The following is a 16,764-nucleotide window of genomic DNA, read 5'->3' on the forward strand; positions in this document are numbered from 1 at the left end:
GGCGTTAAGGAGTTGAAGTAATATATTTACCTTTTCATAGGAAATAAATGCACTTTATTAACGCGATTATAAAAATTGCCTTTATTAAATGCATCTTAATTTACGACGATGATAATATCAAATCACACTACATTGCATCATTGTTGTTTTGCAGTAACTTTATTTCAATAACAAAATCTCATCTCATCATGGCTCCATTATCAATGCCTCAGAGTTATTATCTAACAGTTCTTCCACAAGAAATGTCTTTCAATACGTTTGTTGAGAAGTTTGTATTGAAGAAAATTCGCGTAAAAATATAAAGCTAGGCACACATTGTTTTCGAAAAGTTCGCGTCAATTTGATGTATGCAAACCTAACCTATAGAAAATTCGCTTTAATTTTCTGTAACGTAAATTTTCTTGGCGTTGTCAACATGCATCGTTAAATTCCTAGCAGAAGGTAAGTCATTTTGTACAGTTCAGAATGCCTGTGGCAAAGAAACTCTCTCTCAGTATTGGCTAGTAACCAATGATGGAGGTCAAATATAAGAAATAAAGGTGGAAATTTTTTGTTTTTGATAGGTTAGTTGAGGACAAATACGGTAGGTTTTAAAATTAATGAAATTAGAGCTTTCCCCTCGACTTGATTTGAAACAAACGTGTGAATGATTGGTTTAGCTCCATAGATTTACCTGGAAGTCTCGTCCCCATACAAACCAATTTATTTTAATTTTTTTAAAACTTATTTAGTCTGGTTATTAATAAGAGTGACGTGGCGAAGGAAATAGACGATCATCATAAATCTTTGCAACACAACAGTACTGAGTCTTTGTTCAAATAGCACTTAAAGGACGAATGAAAGCCACAGGCGCAGGAAATATCTCGGGCTTCATTCAGTGATTTGCTTAAGCAAATCAAGTTTTTAGTTTCTTATCTTTTAGTCAGGAACGGCCTTCAACGTGCGAAGATCCATTCGGTTAATCTCGGTCGTCTTGTTGACGAGGTAAGTCTCCTTTCTGTATAATTATCACTGGCCGGATGCTTTTTTTTATTTTTTTTTTCTAAGATATCGGAAAATTTTTATATTTTACAACGGAAAAGTGATTCTCACAAGATTGAAGGTTCTTTAGTGAATCTAGAGAAAGTGTGGCTAGCAAATTCAGGTCATCTTTGTTTCACACAATGGGGTTTGAAACTCTAATCTGCCTCTTTGTCGATTCAATTACAACACTTTTTACTTACAGGCTAATGGATCACTTGTCATTTTGTTTGCAATTTTTTTTAATATTGAGCACGTTTGATTTACGCTCATAGCACAAGAATCGAAGACGCGACATACAAAATGGTTTAAAAGTAAACTGAACTGAAATGAGAAGTTTTTTCTTGTTTATATGTAAACACTATACACACCACCGTATTTACACCCTTGAAACAGCTTTCAGCCTCACCAGAATTTCAAAAAATCAATAAGTTAAAACTTTATCCACCGAAAATCATATTTTGCGAGTTCTCGAAGTTTTTTTGGCTTGTAAGAAATTGCCAGTATTCTTGTTCGATAGAATTTGTAAAGATTTATCTTAGTCATTTATACATTTATCTAAAATTTAGTTTGCAAACACTTTTTGAAAGAAATTGTCAGTGTTGAAGTAAAAAGCCCTCAAACTTCGATCAACTTGAGGCAAAGAATACCTTTGCCGAAACGGTGATATTTTTCTGAGAGACAAAAGACCAATTTCCGTCAGGATGGGGCAAGGCTAATAGAGCGATCCCGCTTTGTAGAAAATCTCCCATACATAAACAAAAAAAGAATCGCCTACTGCCTGAGGCGAACAGACAATAGATAATTACAAAACCACAATTGGATGATGCTTTCTGAGGCGTCTTAAATTTGTCTCAAATATTTCCTGTAGGATCTGGCGATAGGAAAAATCTGCAGTATCAGTCAGATGTTTGGAGGACCCCTGCCTTTCATGCTTTTTTATCCGTGGCACTAGATCTTAATATTGTTAGCGGAAATTTCTGTTACTCGAATTTAAAGCTGTATTCATTTGTACTCATTCTTCATCTTTCGAATCAAATCATTGTACAGCAGGCACATCAAAAAAAATCCATTTGTTCGGCTTGTCGCCTATAGTATAAATGTGAGGTTTCAAGCGGGCGGTATCGGAAATATTCAAACGGAAATATACCGAGTGTTAGCTTGAACAGGCAAAATTAACCTTTTTGAACCAAAAAGAGGACTTTTCGAGTACCGATTTCCAAGAGGTGAGATAAATTATACTTTTATGAGACCGTACTTCATTTATGAGTCACTTTCAGCGGTATTTTGAAGTGTAAAATTTTCATGCCAGTTCGTTAATAACATGCATTCATTAACACTTCATTTACGACACATATTGTACAAAATAAGACCATAAGACAAGAGTTGAGTCTAAAAGAGAACAAAACATTGACTTATCAAAGATTGGAACAAGTCTTATAAATATTCAAAAAGAGGAAAATTCTCTAAGTAATAAATTCATCAATTTTTGTTAGAACAAACGCGACGAAACATGTCTATCTCGTCTATAGGTAATCAATAATGCATTTGTCCTTCTCTTGTAGTTACAGCAGCGCCGATCTGTCTTTTATCTGATCTCTTTTGAAAAGGAAACAAGCGGTATCGATAAAGTCGAAAGAAATTTGTCCACAGAAAAGGTAAGGGTTTAAATGTCTGTGATTCGGATGAAATAAATTAATTAAGATGAGATTCGGATTAAAGTAAAATTGAACTATCCTAGGGAAAACTTTGGGCTTGATATATAGATCAACTCTAGGGGTATTCCAGTTCAAAGCTAACTTTTTACAATGTCTCTAGGCCTACGGGAATAGATAGTTCTTAGGATTTATTTCTCATTCAAACAGCTTGTGTTATGTAACTATTTAGTTGTTATATCTGCACTGTTAACATATATATGCTGACGCACCAGTCACAAATAACTCAAATACACTCGAAATGAGCGCAATTTTCCTCTGATTACAGTGAGGTGAAAACAAAAGTTGGAAGATACCGGTTTGAATTAAATTTGTTTCTTGGTTTTCACAGCATGAGATTTTAAACAAAAAGCAGAAAGGAATTGTGAGGAAAATTTGATTGCGGTGGGCACAGGAGGAATTCGTTAATAAGTAGTTCGTGATCGGCGTGAAACCTTCAAAATGTTAGACTACTTACTGGGAACAGTTAGATTCAACTTGATCAGAAATCAATTATTCTTTTAAGCTCAAATTTAACAATCAAGTAATAATCTCCTCATCTGGGCTTTTCAATTCAACACGTTTAATTTTTAAAATGAGGTTTTGAAAATAGATTTGCATACATAACGACCGTCAAATTTAAAAGAAGACTTTTCTAAGAAAGCGATGTGTAAGGGAAACAATTATTACATCATAAAAATATTTAGTACGCACTGTAATGCAACTTAAAAAAGGCTTAATTCATGACTGACCAAAAGAATTAAGAATAGCTAAGACTTCTTCCGATAAATATTACTAATTAAACGTTAAGTTTGGATCCTCCAATATTATAGTGCTGTTATTTTTCTGTTCGCCACAGGACACCACGGTGACTCGCTGGTTATTTATGGTTTTCACAAAAATTTATGTACACCTACGTATCACGGCGCGGCATGTGGTTTGGCGATTATAACGAAAAATAAAAGTGGCTATAGCTGCTTCACGTTTCCTTCGTTAAGTTTTCATTTTTTCGTGCATTCATCTTTTCATTTATTCAATCATTTGTTTCGTGCATTCGTTCGTTTATTGGCGCCAGTTTGTTAGGACTTGAAATCACTGTTTCTTATTGAGAGTCCTTATATTCCGTGAGTTGCTATGGATGTTATGCAAACCATTTAAAAGGGTTCAGCTGTAGAATTATCAAATACATGTACATGACCTCCCCAACACCCAAAGAATCAGCAATAAAGGTACGGTGTGTTTTACGTGACGCACAAAACAGAAAATATTACATTTATCGCGAGAATTAATCGTGGTTTCAAACTTAAGAGGCCGTGAGTGCCATCGTTGAGAGATTCATGCCGTTGGTGTACTTAGCTAAGTGGCGAGCGAAAAATATTCCAGTGGGGTACAGCTTTCCAACTGTATGGACGTTTTACTAGAAATTTTAAATATTTCCAAGGAAACATGATATGGCATTCCTCGCTTATTAATAATTGAATTATCCAATCACGTAAAGGATTAGAGGCACCATTGTGCCGTAAATGTCCACTACTGCATCGCAGCTGTGTTTGCTATCGGGTCATAGTACTAATTCACAGTGAAAAGCAGAAACAAATTGGGTTCGTAGGCTAGAGTTTTACATCTGGACTCGTTTTCGATCCCTAACTTATCGCGGTAGTTGTTTCACGGGTGAGTTGATCCAAGTTTTCTTTTTTAATGTATATAAAATGAGCCTTTAACTGATTCTTCCGTAGCTCAGGTAATTCGATGCTTCCTCTACTTAGCTGGATAGACTTTAAAAATATAATGCCTTTTTAGAATCTGTTTTTGATACGAATGCAAAAACACTGGCTTGATTTTACAGCATAATTTTGTAAAGTATACAATGAATTATTTTCAGTGTAAACTAATTTCGAAAGCTACCTTCGGTAACCAAATCGGCGTCAGTCGAGGTTTTGTATTGAAGGTTCAGTATGATTAATTGCACGAAAACAATACGTCACCAGAGATTATTCTTTTTGTGCAAGTAAATATTATATCATGTTATTTGTGTTTGTGGTTTTTGGTTATTGTTCGGCGTTTCAAAGCTAGAGAGCACCGTTCATTCGGTCGGTTTATCTTAAAGCTTCATTCTTTTTTTCTCCTTCAATAATTTGAATTTGAGTGATTTCCCATAATACAAGTTTTCTTAAAATAACTTTGATTCGCCAACAAGAGCACTGAATGAAAAGATGGCTATGAGCCATTGTTTCTTTTATTCGTTCGACGACGCACAAAGAAAATTGTTGGACGTGGAATCAGCTTAGGGTAGTTGATGATATTTTCATCAAGCTATGCCTTTTGCCACAGGAATCAGAAAAGTGTTCCTCCCTTCCCTCCCCCCCCCCCCTCCGCCTTTATGCCATATCGAAAGAAGAATCTCATTTCGGAGACATTTGTGTTCCAACATGGAGAGCTAAGACTGTCGAATTAACAATTTCCATGAATTTCTTTGAAGTAGCATTATTGTCACAATTCGAGCAGGGTACATTTATCACAAATTCTGACCTCTACAAGCCATTACTTCATTTTTCTGTCCACATATCTTGTAATTTCACTAATTGTAATAACTCTGAGGTCTGCTCAAGACTTGGGACTGACAAGTGCCCAATCAATACTTCAACTAAGCCGACACCATCTGTCAAAGCGTCACAAAAAGGAAATTCATTCATTCATCACATTAACAATGCTTTTAATTAAATTTATGTGAAAACAAGTAATGAAGCTTTCCTAAATCATTTTTTTTTGTTCATATACAGCAGTTTATTACGGCTGTCTGTTGTTGAATCTGTGGACAGTACTTGTAAACCACAATCTCTCAAAAAGGTAGGGCGATCGAATGGTCTTTTTTGTATTACTCTACTTTTTGGACAAGTTTGGGCTGAAGACATCAAAAATTCCCTCAAAATAATTCAAGCGGGTTCGTAGTTATAGGAAGTGGTAGCAAGCCAGCAAATGAAAGCTGAAACACAGGTCGTACAGACAATTCCCTTCGTGTAACGTGGATACATAAATTGTATCCCAGTTTACATTTTAGAGCTGCACACACAACGCCGTCTGTGGCCTGTTTATCGCCTTGATCGAGTGTCAGACAGGCCTTCAGTTGCTCTTTGCGGCGAAAAGAATGGTCATTGAGGCATCGCTTTCTTTTCCGTTTTTCTTTAAAGACGCCTAATTGAACATTCCTTCAGCTTTCAATTTTACCATGATATATATATTTCTTTTTCCTTGTTACTCTTGTATTATAAATATTTCATGTTAGGGTTTACAAATGTCTTTTACAGCATGGCCACCCAAAATATCGGCAGAAATGTGGGACAAGAAAACGATCGTTTTCTTTCCTGATCATGATCATGATTCAGTGAGAAGTATTATAATGCAGCAAAATATTCATAAAGTTAATTATTCAGCGGTTGGCAAACTCAAGGCAATTTGAAATTTCAATTTAAAGATAACTTTTTTGTGGACACAGTTAAAGGCTCAAATTTGTGGTAAAAGGGAACAGAAGCTGTAATCTTTTTTTATATTAAACTTTTGGTTATTTAGCCTGGGTATTTACATATACAAAAAATTTCAGTGACATTTTCTCTGTTGATTGATAAGCAGGTAGTCTGCTATATGCAATTATCTGTCTGTAGGAAAGTCTTATGATAATTGACTTTGCATGAACAATTTTTATTTCAAAGGATTAAACCTGCCACAGTTCAGTTTTAGCTGTTGGATCTGTGCCAAATATAACAATATTTCGGACCACGAAGGTTTCGGGCAAAACGCTAAATAAACTGTTAGCTATCTGTTTTTTTCTCTCGATTTGGCGCAGGAACCGTGGGAGAGAGGAGATTAGGACGAGACATAGCACGTCCTACATTGTTCTGATCCAGCCCTTCTCAGACAAACCGACACTGTCGCTTTTAGCTTTCTCTCCAAGCTCTAAGGACTATAGGACAACATGATATTCTTAGGGGGGAATATTCTTGAAGACCCTCCGATAGGTATAGGTATTCCGTCCGTAAAAAAGGGAAATTTAGCGTTAGATTATGATTGAAGTGGTGCATGTTGGGATAAGCTGACGATTAAGGGTTTCTGCTGGGCTGAACTTGAGTATATAACGGACTGGTCGTCATTTATTTTAGGGAGTGTCGAAGGATTTTAGTTGCGTCACGCTGAATTTACCCGATAAGGCTCTGTAATAATCTTATGATCATTTATCATTGGCAGTCAATTTTCAATAGTCCCCCCCCTTATACCTTGTTAGTGACGACTGATTCCCCCCTTCCTTCCTCCTAAAAACCATGTTATCCCCCTCAAATTCCCCCAAACTCCCTATCATCCCCCTCTCAGGAGGGAAGTAACGACTGATCTCTAACTACCAAGCTTTGTTATTCATGCTTGATTACTGTCTCTAACTGTAACTGCTTCATCAGACGCATCAATACACTTATAATTGAATACTGTGAGCGCTGTGATTGGCTGTTGCGTTTGGGCTATGAGAATATAGAAGTACAGCTGACGTCAGTGATACGCTCGCTTGAGACTCATTTGCCATTTTACTTATTTCACTACTTTGAGACGTCATCAGTGATTTAGAACTCAACAGACACATGGAATAATGGAACCCATCTGTTAAGCAGAGTCTCTCAAACCGTAAGAATTTCATACCTAGAGCTTGTTCCAAACTACAACTAACATAATTAAAAATGCATGTTCAATATAATCTTTTCATCAGCATTGAGTTTTCAACAACAGGAAGTTCAAGTCATGACTCCTATAAGCAAAAATATTTCACCGAATCCTCCACTCTTTTAAATAACTTGAAGAACAACAAAAACAAATTTGCCATCCACTTAATCGCTGTCATCAATTATTAACTATAAACAACACGTCGTTGCATTTGGAAGTATAAGTATGCTATATCTGCTGACTCATTATTCATCGTCATATTTAACTGCTTCACCGAGCTCTTTGTCACAAACATTACTTACCGGATAAGAAACTTTTTCTAAGGGAAATAACTTGAACCAGCTCATTACAGGAAAACTGGTGACTCATTCCTTGACGGAAAATTTATACTCTGATCACCGAGCCCCTAATACAAACACTGTGTACAAGAAGAGAAAAAGACACCTAGGGACACATACGAACAGAGTACTGGGAAACTGGTTTGGTTTATTAAGGTATTATTGCTCGTTGTTAAATCAGGAAATTGCAAACCACCTTGAATTTTAAAAACGAACGTGCTTTAATAACAACATGATCATCATTTATTTAGTCAATTTATATATTTAGAACAGCAATGACGCAAAATATCAGGTGATATCGTGGTAAATTCATTATGTTGGAGAGTTTTTTTTTATATTTTGCAGAATCAGGCGTCCATCAGCCGCGTAATAGCTTCATGGCAAAAGCTTGTGGTTAGCACGTTTCGCACTCTGACAAAAGTAAAATAACAACTCGGCTGTATATCTATGATTAAAGTATAGATTTTCAATACACTTGTTTGCTAAGATTAAAGACTGTTGAATAAGATTACTTTACACATACGTACTATACGACATATATGTAAAATTGGCCTCCTACGGTGAAAATAACGCCAACTTTGAAACCTTTAGATTTACATTGATATTTCATTCTCAATATCACCTGTTCGATGATCACATGACTGCACATGTTTGGAAAAACCATTTGCATTCCGTTTATATTTGACTGCTTGTTAGGTATTTAGGTTTCCAAGCGCAATTTTAACTTACAGTTTCAGTTTCATTAACAAATTTTCTATTCAGTCCCAATCGCAAGTGTAGCAATGACTTTGAATTGACGCTCGTTACGCCGGCTGACCAAACACGGATAAAATTTTATTGATAAACCTCTTTAAAAGCGGTAGTATGCTAAACTACTTTTCAAATTATGCGGACGAATTTTTTTTTTCCGCCTACGTCGGCCTTCCTGTAGAAAGCGTGTCGGAAGTTTCGGTCGAGAAGTAAGTGTGGTTAACAGTGCGACAATCGTTCGCAAAAAGTACGGCACGAAGGTAATGTTCAAATCTTTATTCTAAACTTCAACGGCCATATCATAACGATACATTTACATTAACATTTACTCTTATATGATTAGTAAACACAATGTTGTGGGATTTCTCAAATGTAAAAAAGTAGAAGAAAAAATTTCATGCGTAAAGATGCCGCCATATCTGCCAACTTTATTAGTATTTTTCAAGAAATGCTGTTTAAATTTTACAACTTGATGCTTCACTTGCTGTCTTTAAATTAACATTTGTGCACAGTTAAAATAGAAATTTTTCACAAGACAACTGTTAAGTTGAAATGAAAGATTCCGCTCACAGCTGAGTATTGATTCAAGCTGGCTCGTACGTGTGGATCAATTCAGTGAGTTTAAAATGCTGACTTTCACGATTTTAAATTGTCACGTTTTTATGTTGTTTAGATTACAAATCATTTTGAATGAGATAATTATGTGGAATGGAAATATTTTATTTCAGGATTTTCTTTTAATGGGTCAAAAGACTTCGAACAAATGAAATACACAACAAGTTGGAAATTTAGGAAAAAAAACGGATAGAGTAAAGCTCCAGAGTAAAGCAAAGTCCGATGTTGTTCTCGTAAAATAAATTTGTCATCAATCGCTTAAGAGTAAAATTCTAATCATCTGTCACATTAACAAACCAACTCACGTCTTTAGGATATTGCCGAATATCGTTTGTAGCGCACTTCTACAAAATGGAAAAAAAAATAGAAAAAAATAGCGTTAAATGCATTTACTTTTTCAAATTATTTTGACTTCCTCGCAGAAAAATTGGGGCGGACCGAGCTTTAAATTTCATCGACGCCTTGAAGTCTACATCATTGTTATTCAAGCCCTAAGGCACTCGGTTTCATATCTATGGATGAGATGCACACCTTGAATTTTACCAGATAGGTAGATTGAAGATTTCTGCGGTATGATCTAAAATTTTCACGTAATATGACTTGCGTAATTCAAAATATTAATCAGAAAGAAATCAAGGTAATGTCATTTTTCCGATCTTTGTTTTCATCGTTAAAAACCAAATCAAGAACAAAAAGTGAAAACTCTTCACGCGTGCAGACAGATCTTAATTTTGTGTTTGTACCAAGAGTCCGAAGTTCATAGTGTGTTTCTTTCATTATCTTGGCATGTTGTTGCCTTAATATCGTAATTATAGTCATGATGTATACCTGTACGGTATAACTGATCATTCTGATAAGAGATAATTTACAGTGAAAAAGCATTTTTAATCATGTATACAGAGATAACAGAGAGACTGGAAAGGAAGCTAATAAGGGTTAAAAGCCTGGGAGAAGGTCTCCTTGAAGTTAAGGAAAATATGTAACAATTGTGCTCCGGCGAAAACGAATTCATAATTATCTGAGGAACACTGAATCTGCGCGTCTGAAGAGCAGTCTCGAAAGCTTTTATATAAAAGGATCGGTAACATTTTTTTCTTCATCATTAACAGGCTTGTGGATCGATTACAAAATTTTTAGGTGGTAGTTTTCAGAAGATATAAAAGTGTCTTTGTCTCTTGCAGATATATAGTCCAGAGCGAGCTCGTCGAAATCTTGGCCAAACCGCACTGGAATAATGTTACGAGTTCTGATGTTGCAAGTTGCGGTGTCCATGTTGACTTACCAAACAACTAACGGTAAGAAACAAACTCTGGCAAAGTGTAAGAAAGCTTTTAACTTATATACCTTTCAAGTGTTTTGAATAGCGCTTGTGAAGTTTAGGCGTAAAAATATGGTTTCAGGTAAAATTAAATTAAAGCTAAATTTCTATCAGACTCTGTGGTATATCTGCTATAAAACATTTTTGGAAGGGGATGAGGCATGTTGAAATTTAGATGAGAGGGAGGTCTCAAAATATCGATGACTCTAAAGTGGTACATTCAGGAATAACATACACCTCCATGATTTACATGATACAGTGTTGATTGAAAACAAAGTACTTGAGGTTAAATGAAACATTAAATTCAAAATTATGGATGTTGATTATATTTTTAAAATGGTCTCTGTTATTTCGGCGTCTATTTTCGTTTGATTGCGTTTGCGATTTGAGTTAATGGGCTTGGTTTGTTTTTACTATATAAGTACATTTGCATTAAGCTATTTCACAAATAGAAAGTTTATTGAATGAACAAAAAAAGTTGTTATTTAATGTACTTTCACCATATTACTAAGAATCATAGCTTTTTAGCTATCTATGGCTTTTAGAGATGAATGAAAGAAAAAAATAACGTTCAAAGTACACAGCTTGAAAATATCTTCATAATCCATCACGCTAACCTGAGCTGCATGCAAGATCTCCCTCAATCGGAAAAAAAAACGAATGCTCAAACATACGAACGTACTGTAAATCTATGCACGAACACACACACACACTGGCAAGCACGAGCATAAGTAAATAGGTAAGTGAATATCTCAATACATGAATGTATTGGACCGCAACTTTTGCGTTTATTCATTAAGTTTTTGCAAATAATTAAACGTTCTTGCGTTCGACGCAGCTTTTCAACAAGTTGCCACCCAAATTATGTAATTATCAATTTAGCAAAAACCTTTAAAGCAGCAAAAATGCATGGATAAAAAAGGTAGAATATTTAGTACTTTTAACTAAATCTTCTGTATTTCTTTAAAAAGCGGAAAGAAATTTCTCTCGCAACCCTCAACAGCGGTTGTTGGACGATTTACTTGCGGGCTATGACAGAGATGGGCACCCAGGTGGCGGACAACGAGTCAAAGTGGATGTAGGCGCGAAAGTTGTACGGATTGTCAACATTGTAAGTAAACTCACAACGGGAAGCTTTGTAGGAATATTCAATATTCAATAGCGTTGCTTTTGTGCCTGTCACTCTGATATGTGATTGGTCCAGAAAACTCGCGCCATTCAACAGAGCCAATCAGATGCTGTACTTTAACCAATAACGATTCGGACGCTCCCTTTTCCCCGTGCTTCAGGTGCCTTGCTTTATTTTGCGCTGTTCTCAATGACAGTCGTATCATTTCTGTTTTTAGGATTATCAATCGACATGAGCTTCAAAACAGTAAACAAAAGTAAATAAACTTGACCCCGTGCCACGGAAAGATCCAATCTCGTCTTTAGACATAACTGGAAAATTCTTGGGTTCTATTATTTTACAAAAGACTGCAAATTATAAGATTCAGATAATATGATTAAAAACTAATTAATACGCTTTTAATTAATTATTCTGTTAAAAATAATTCTTAATAAATTAATAAAATACTTGTTTCCACCCCTGTAGGACGAGAAGAACAATGCTTTGCAGGCTCAATGGTGGATGAAACAGGTCAGTTTTTTTAATTTGTCTCCAACAAAGCTAAGCAAAGTAACTATAAAAAGCTACAATTGTTTGAAATGCAATCCAGCCTTCATGTTGTTGCTTTTAAGATATGCTATACTGTTTGGCTAAAATTTAACAGACTCAGTACGTAAAGCGTCGCAAGATTGCTCTACTATGACCTCTCTTAGATATTCTAATAATAACGGCAGAGTTTGTCAAAGATGGAAGAAAAACGTGGGAACGATAATTAAAATGAAACAGAGACAGCTCATCAAGCCCCTAGCTGAATTGGTCCATCATGATCAAAGGCACGCGATGCGTACAGAGGCTCATTACGCTGGTGTTGCATTTTAAAATAAACAGACCAAAAATTAGTTTTTAAACAGATTTTGTAGACATGAGCAAGTTACAAGTTTAATTACTCTTAGGACTGGAACAATCCTGACCTCAGATGGAATCCAGACGACTATGATGGATTACAAACGGTTTATGTGGTTCCATCAAAGGTGTGGGTACCAGATGTTTTGTTGTACAACAAGTAAGTGCATGATTCTAATTTTCTTTCTAAAAGACCGCACGTTCTTGCAATCCTTCAATGAATTAATTCTTCAACCTTCTTCAGTGAGCAAGACAGAATTTCTCCTTAGGGTTTCAAAACAATATTAAGCAGAAAAGTGAAGAGAACAAAGAAAAGTATCAATTGGAGATTATATGTTGATCCAATAACAAATTCTCCAAAACCAATGAGATCTTTGGAGTAAAAGGGTGAATCTTATTATTTCCGTCGTTTAATCACGGTGTTCCTGAAACAATATTAGTGCAGAATTCGTTGTCAACTGGCAGCAAGAACTCTCAGACTTAAATTCAGTTAATTAAATCCCTGATCAACATACCAAGTAAAGTTTATTTTTCAGCGCTGACAAAGAAATGGATGCTGCTGGTGCACTGGAGAAATACAAAACCAAAATTTCCCTGTCCTATGATGGAAACAACTCGTGGATGGCGCCAGCTATGTTCCAGAGCATTTGCAAAATCGATATCAAGTATTTTCCTTTCGATGAGCAACACTGTGAAATGAAATTTGCTTCCTGGGCTTATGACGTCTCAAAGCTTGACGTTTACGTCAATCCTAAAGAGACAGGTCTACAGAAAGGGATTTACCAGCCGTCCAATGAGTGGCACCTCGTTAGTGTCGATGCAGTGAGAAATGAGGTATGCACAAGTTATCAAATAGTACACTCCGTAGCACGGGCGTATTCTTGGCCACCAAACGCTCTGTGGTTCTTTAACAGAACTTCGGTCGCCATCTCGGGTTTTTAAGATAGAAGGAGGCTGGGAAGGGCAAGAAATGTTTGTCGATGTAAAGGAAGAAGACGGAAGGGGGCGGGGGGGTGTACGCTAAAGCTTCTTCGCTAAATGTCCTGCCTTACTACCCCTACGTTAATCCTCAACCCGAATCAAACTTATTTGATCAACAAACGATCGTCAGTGTTTATCGCTAACTCGCTCTCTGTAATAAAACACTTTTGAAAGGTAGGGGTGGTAGATGATGCAAGGGAAGGGTTCGCGGCATTCAGATCCCCTTACTTGCTTGGTATGGTATGGTATGGTATGGTGACTTTATTTACATTTCCTTCAGGTACATTTACATTCAAATAGAGAAAACTAACTACCTAACTAAACTAGAATCTAAGGTAAAAGACTAAAATAATTACGATGAAAAGAAAACATTTGCTTTTCAAGGAGGCCGCGTGTAAAAATAACGTATAGCTGATTAAATTATTTCACTGAATTGAAATTCAGGTCCCTTCATTTTCCCTTAAATACAGTAGGGGATTTCAATCGCCGCACTTCCAGAGGCAAGCTGTTCCATAACACACTTCCGCTTCAGACCGAAATTCTTTTCTTCCAACGACAGGATCGCTTATTACCACCAAACTTTAAGTAGTGAACTTACCTTAAAACATATTTCTGGGTCCGCCCCCCTTCCCCCCCCCCATTCTCTTATTTCCTTGGCTTATTGATCATCGGGGCATATGTCTTGAATACAACCTCAAAATATAAACACCGTTTCACGTTATTTCACCAAAATTGTTGTTTCAATTTAAGGTAAAGTATACATGCTGTCCTCATCCTTATTCCGAAGTTTTGCTGACACTAAATCTACAACGTCACTCAAGATATTACGTCATCAACCTGGTGTTTCCATGCGCACTGATTGCCTGTATGGTGTTTTTAACGTTCGTGTTGCCTCCAGAATGTGGGGAGAGGATTTCACTATGTATCACTGTTCTTATGGCCATGACAATCTTCCAGGAACTTACATCGGAGAAACTACCACCCAGCTCAGATACATTCTTTTTGATCGGTGAGTGTGTACAGAGCACGCTAAATTTTGTCTAAAAAATACTACAACAAAAACAAGACTGCTTCGGTGACGAGTGAGCTCTCACATGGTCACAAAAGTCTCCCCTAACTTTTTAAGGAATCCATTCTGTAATACGTTTTAATTAAGTGATGAATTATCAGCGAATTAGGCAAATAGTAATCAAATATGTTATCACTGACATTAAATTCAGAGGATACCTTGGCCCGCAAATTGCGATGGTTAGTCTAGACGGGTAGTGTTTGCATGATTTTCGTCTAATATCTTTGCTGATGAAGTCCAATAAAAGTCTTAAAGAAAATGCGAAAGAGATGCATAGACATGACCAAATGACCACTTAACGAACTGACCGTGAACTAACTAGAAATCTCTTCGCCACGAAGTTAAATTGCAAGGACGGAACCAGTTATATTTTTCGACAACCAAAGACCTCTTATAGATAGCTAAACACAATGAATATTTCCTGGTTACTGAATATATTTTCAGGCACTTACTACACCGTCGCTATCTTCGAAATCGGTTTAGCGATAGCAGCCACTTGTCTCGTTCTTAACTTCTACTACAGCAAAACAAAGATGCCCGGCTGGTTAAAAACGATTCTTCTCAGGACTCTGGCGCCCCTTGTCAGAGTAAAGGTCAAGAGAAGACGGCTTTCAGTCAAAGAGAGTCTGCGGTCAACAGACGGCGGGCATGCGCTCGATACAATTCACAACCCAACGTTTGAAACTTTTAACCACTCGGACAATGGCCTGGCTCTGACCTGGGTTGGGGATGTATTTGAACAAAATTCAAGTGTTTCTGTAATGTCTGTGAACTTGAGGAAAGATAGCGTCGTCGATGAAGAGATGGACTCCAAACAGAACATCAACAACTGCGGGAAGAACTGCAACGGTATTTCTGGCAAAGGCAACCATTCCGTCAAACTCAAAGAAAAACTTGGTCAGGAAAAAGAAAGCACACACGAAATAATGGAACCAACTTTGCATCAAATAATTGAATGGCAAGATGAGTGGAGAGCGGCGTCGCAAGTGTTGGACAGACTCATAATTATTTCCTCTGTGATTATCGGGTGTGTTTCTGCTGCTGTTATTTTCCTGCAAGCTCCAAGAGTGAGGCAAATGCTGTCTTTTTCATAGAAAAGAGGCACCAGTAAGAAGTATGTGAGAACAAATCCAGCATATATGACAATGCATATTCTCCCTACTTTTCGGTGCGATAATGTGGGGATATTGTGAGGAAAGGACAACAACGTTCGATCCTGGAGAAAAAAAACAAAAGGCTTCCCTGAATTTCAGCTTTGTGTGTGAGCGGCAACAAAAAGTACGATGGCCCACAACTGTCACGGCAAAAGAAATAACCTCGCGGCAAAAGAGAAAGACTCGCGACAAAAGGAGGAACCTCACCGCAGAAAGGAAAAGATTCACGGCAAAAGAAAAAACCTCACGGCCAAGACTCACCACCGTGAGTCTTTTCCTTTTGCCGTGGGGTTTTTTCCGCGAGGTTACTTCTTTTGCCGTGACAGTTGTGAGCCACCGTAAAAACGTAATAACTTGGTTAAAAAAACATATATTACAAAGGTTTCAAGTCTGAAATCTTCATTTAAGGGACAGCATCAATACATAACAGGTGGGAAAGAAAAACAATTTTATCGAAGAGTGAGACGCTAACTTTCATATACATTCCCGTCTAACAATATTGTAAGGTACCAAAGCCCAAAATTGTGACAAACCAGAACACGGTACTGTTAAATATTTTTAACTGCTATTTTCATTAGTGTTCACCTAGATATCTTTCAAATATGCATGTAATGCAGTTTTTACTACACACGTGTGACTCTCCGAGAGGAGAGTGACGCTTAATCTTTAAAAATCAAGTGGTAATGACCGAGAGAAAATTGAAGGAGAGAGAAGAACACTCTGGAAGTTTACAAAGGATATCCATGACACCTAAATTATCATTTAGTTTTAGACGGAAATGGAAAGATGCATTCTCAGACGTCAGCATTGTAATTTCTCGCTCCATAGAAACCATTCCCCCCTCTTAATCAAAATCGTTTTCAGCAACAAAACCGATTACAGCGCTTTCCACCATCAAATTGCTTCCACTCAGGAACCCTTGATGCGGACCTCACGGAATACAGGTTTCCATTTTGGAGGTTAAATCTAGTTATAATTTTAATGGAATTGATACATTGTAAGGCCTGGACTGGGAATCTTTCTCTCTGTTCTTCCATTTTCTCTTGTTCTGGAGTGTGGAAATAGTAAATGATAAACATTGCGACAACAACAATAAACGACTTTTGTTCTTTA

The 16,764-nt window shown here is 36.8% G+C and overlaps 1 protein-coding gene across 11 annotated transcripts; it reads left to right on the plus strand.

Moving 5' to 3' along the window:
• The first annotated feature begins 763 nt into the window (after positions 1 to 763).
• LOC131779729 (neuronal acetylcholine receptor subunit alpha-3) lies at positions 764 to 16,764 on the plus strand. Of its 11 annotated transcripts, none has more exons than XM_059096310.2 (10): positions 764 to 984; positions 2,586 to 2,678; positions 8,099 to 8,173; positions 10,300 to 10,413; positions 11,408 to 11,547; positions 12,031 to 12,075; positions 12,498 to 12,607; positions 12,984 to 13,281; positions 14,179 to 14,437; positions 14,942 to 16,764. In XM_059096310.2, exons 4-10 carry the CDS (start codon positions 10,353 to 10,355, stop codon positions 15,589 to 15,591), a joined length of 1,563 nt encoding a protein of 520 aa, XP_058952293.2. In that variant the 5' UTR covers positions 764 to 984; positions 2,586 to 2,678; positions 8,099 to 8,173; positions 10,300 to 10,352; the 3' UTR covers positions 15,592 to 16,764. The 11 variants fall into 11 exon arrangements, with proteins under 11 accessions (XP_058952293.2, XP_058952296.2, XP_066017633.1 ...); XM_066161536.1 differs by lacking the exons at positions 764 to 984; positions 2,586 to 2,678 and adding exons at positions 4,290 to 4,385; positions 5,495 to 5,561; XM_066161537.1 differs by lacking the exons at positions 764 to 984; positions 2,586 to 2,678; positions 8,099 to 8,173 and adding exons at positions 4,290 to 4,385; positions 5,495 to 5,561.

This window comes from Pocillopora verrucosa, chromosome 14 (assembly GCF_036669915.1).
Source record: "Pocillopora verrucosa isolate sample1 chromosome 14, ASM3666991v2, whole genome shotgun sequence".
Lineage (NCBI taxonomy): Eukaryota > Metazoa > Cnidaria > Anthozoa > Scleractinia > Pocilloporidae > Pocillopora > Pocillopora verrucosa.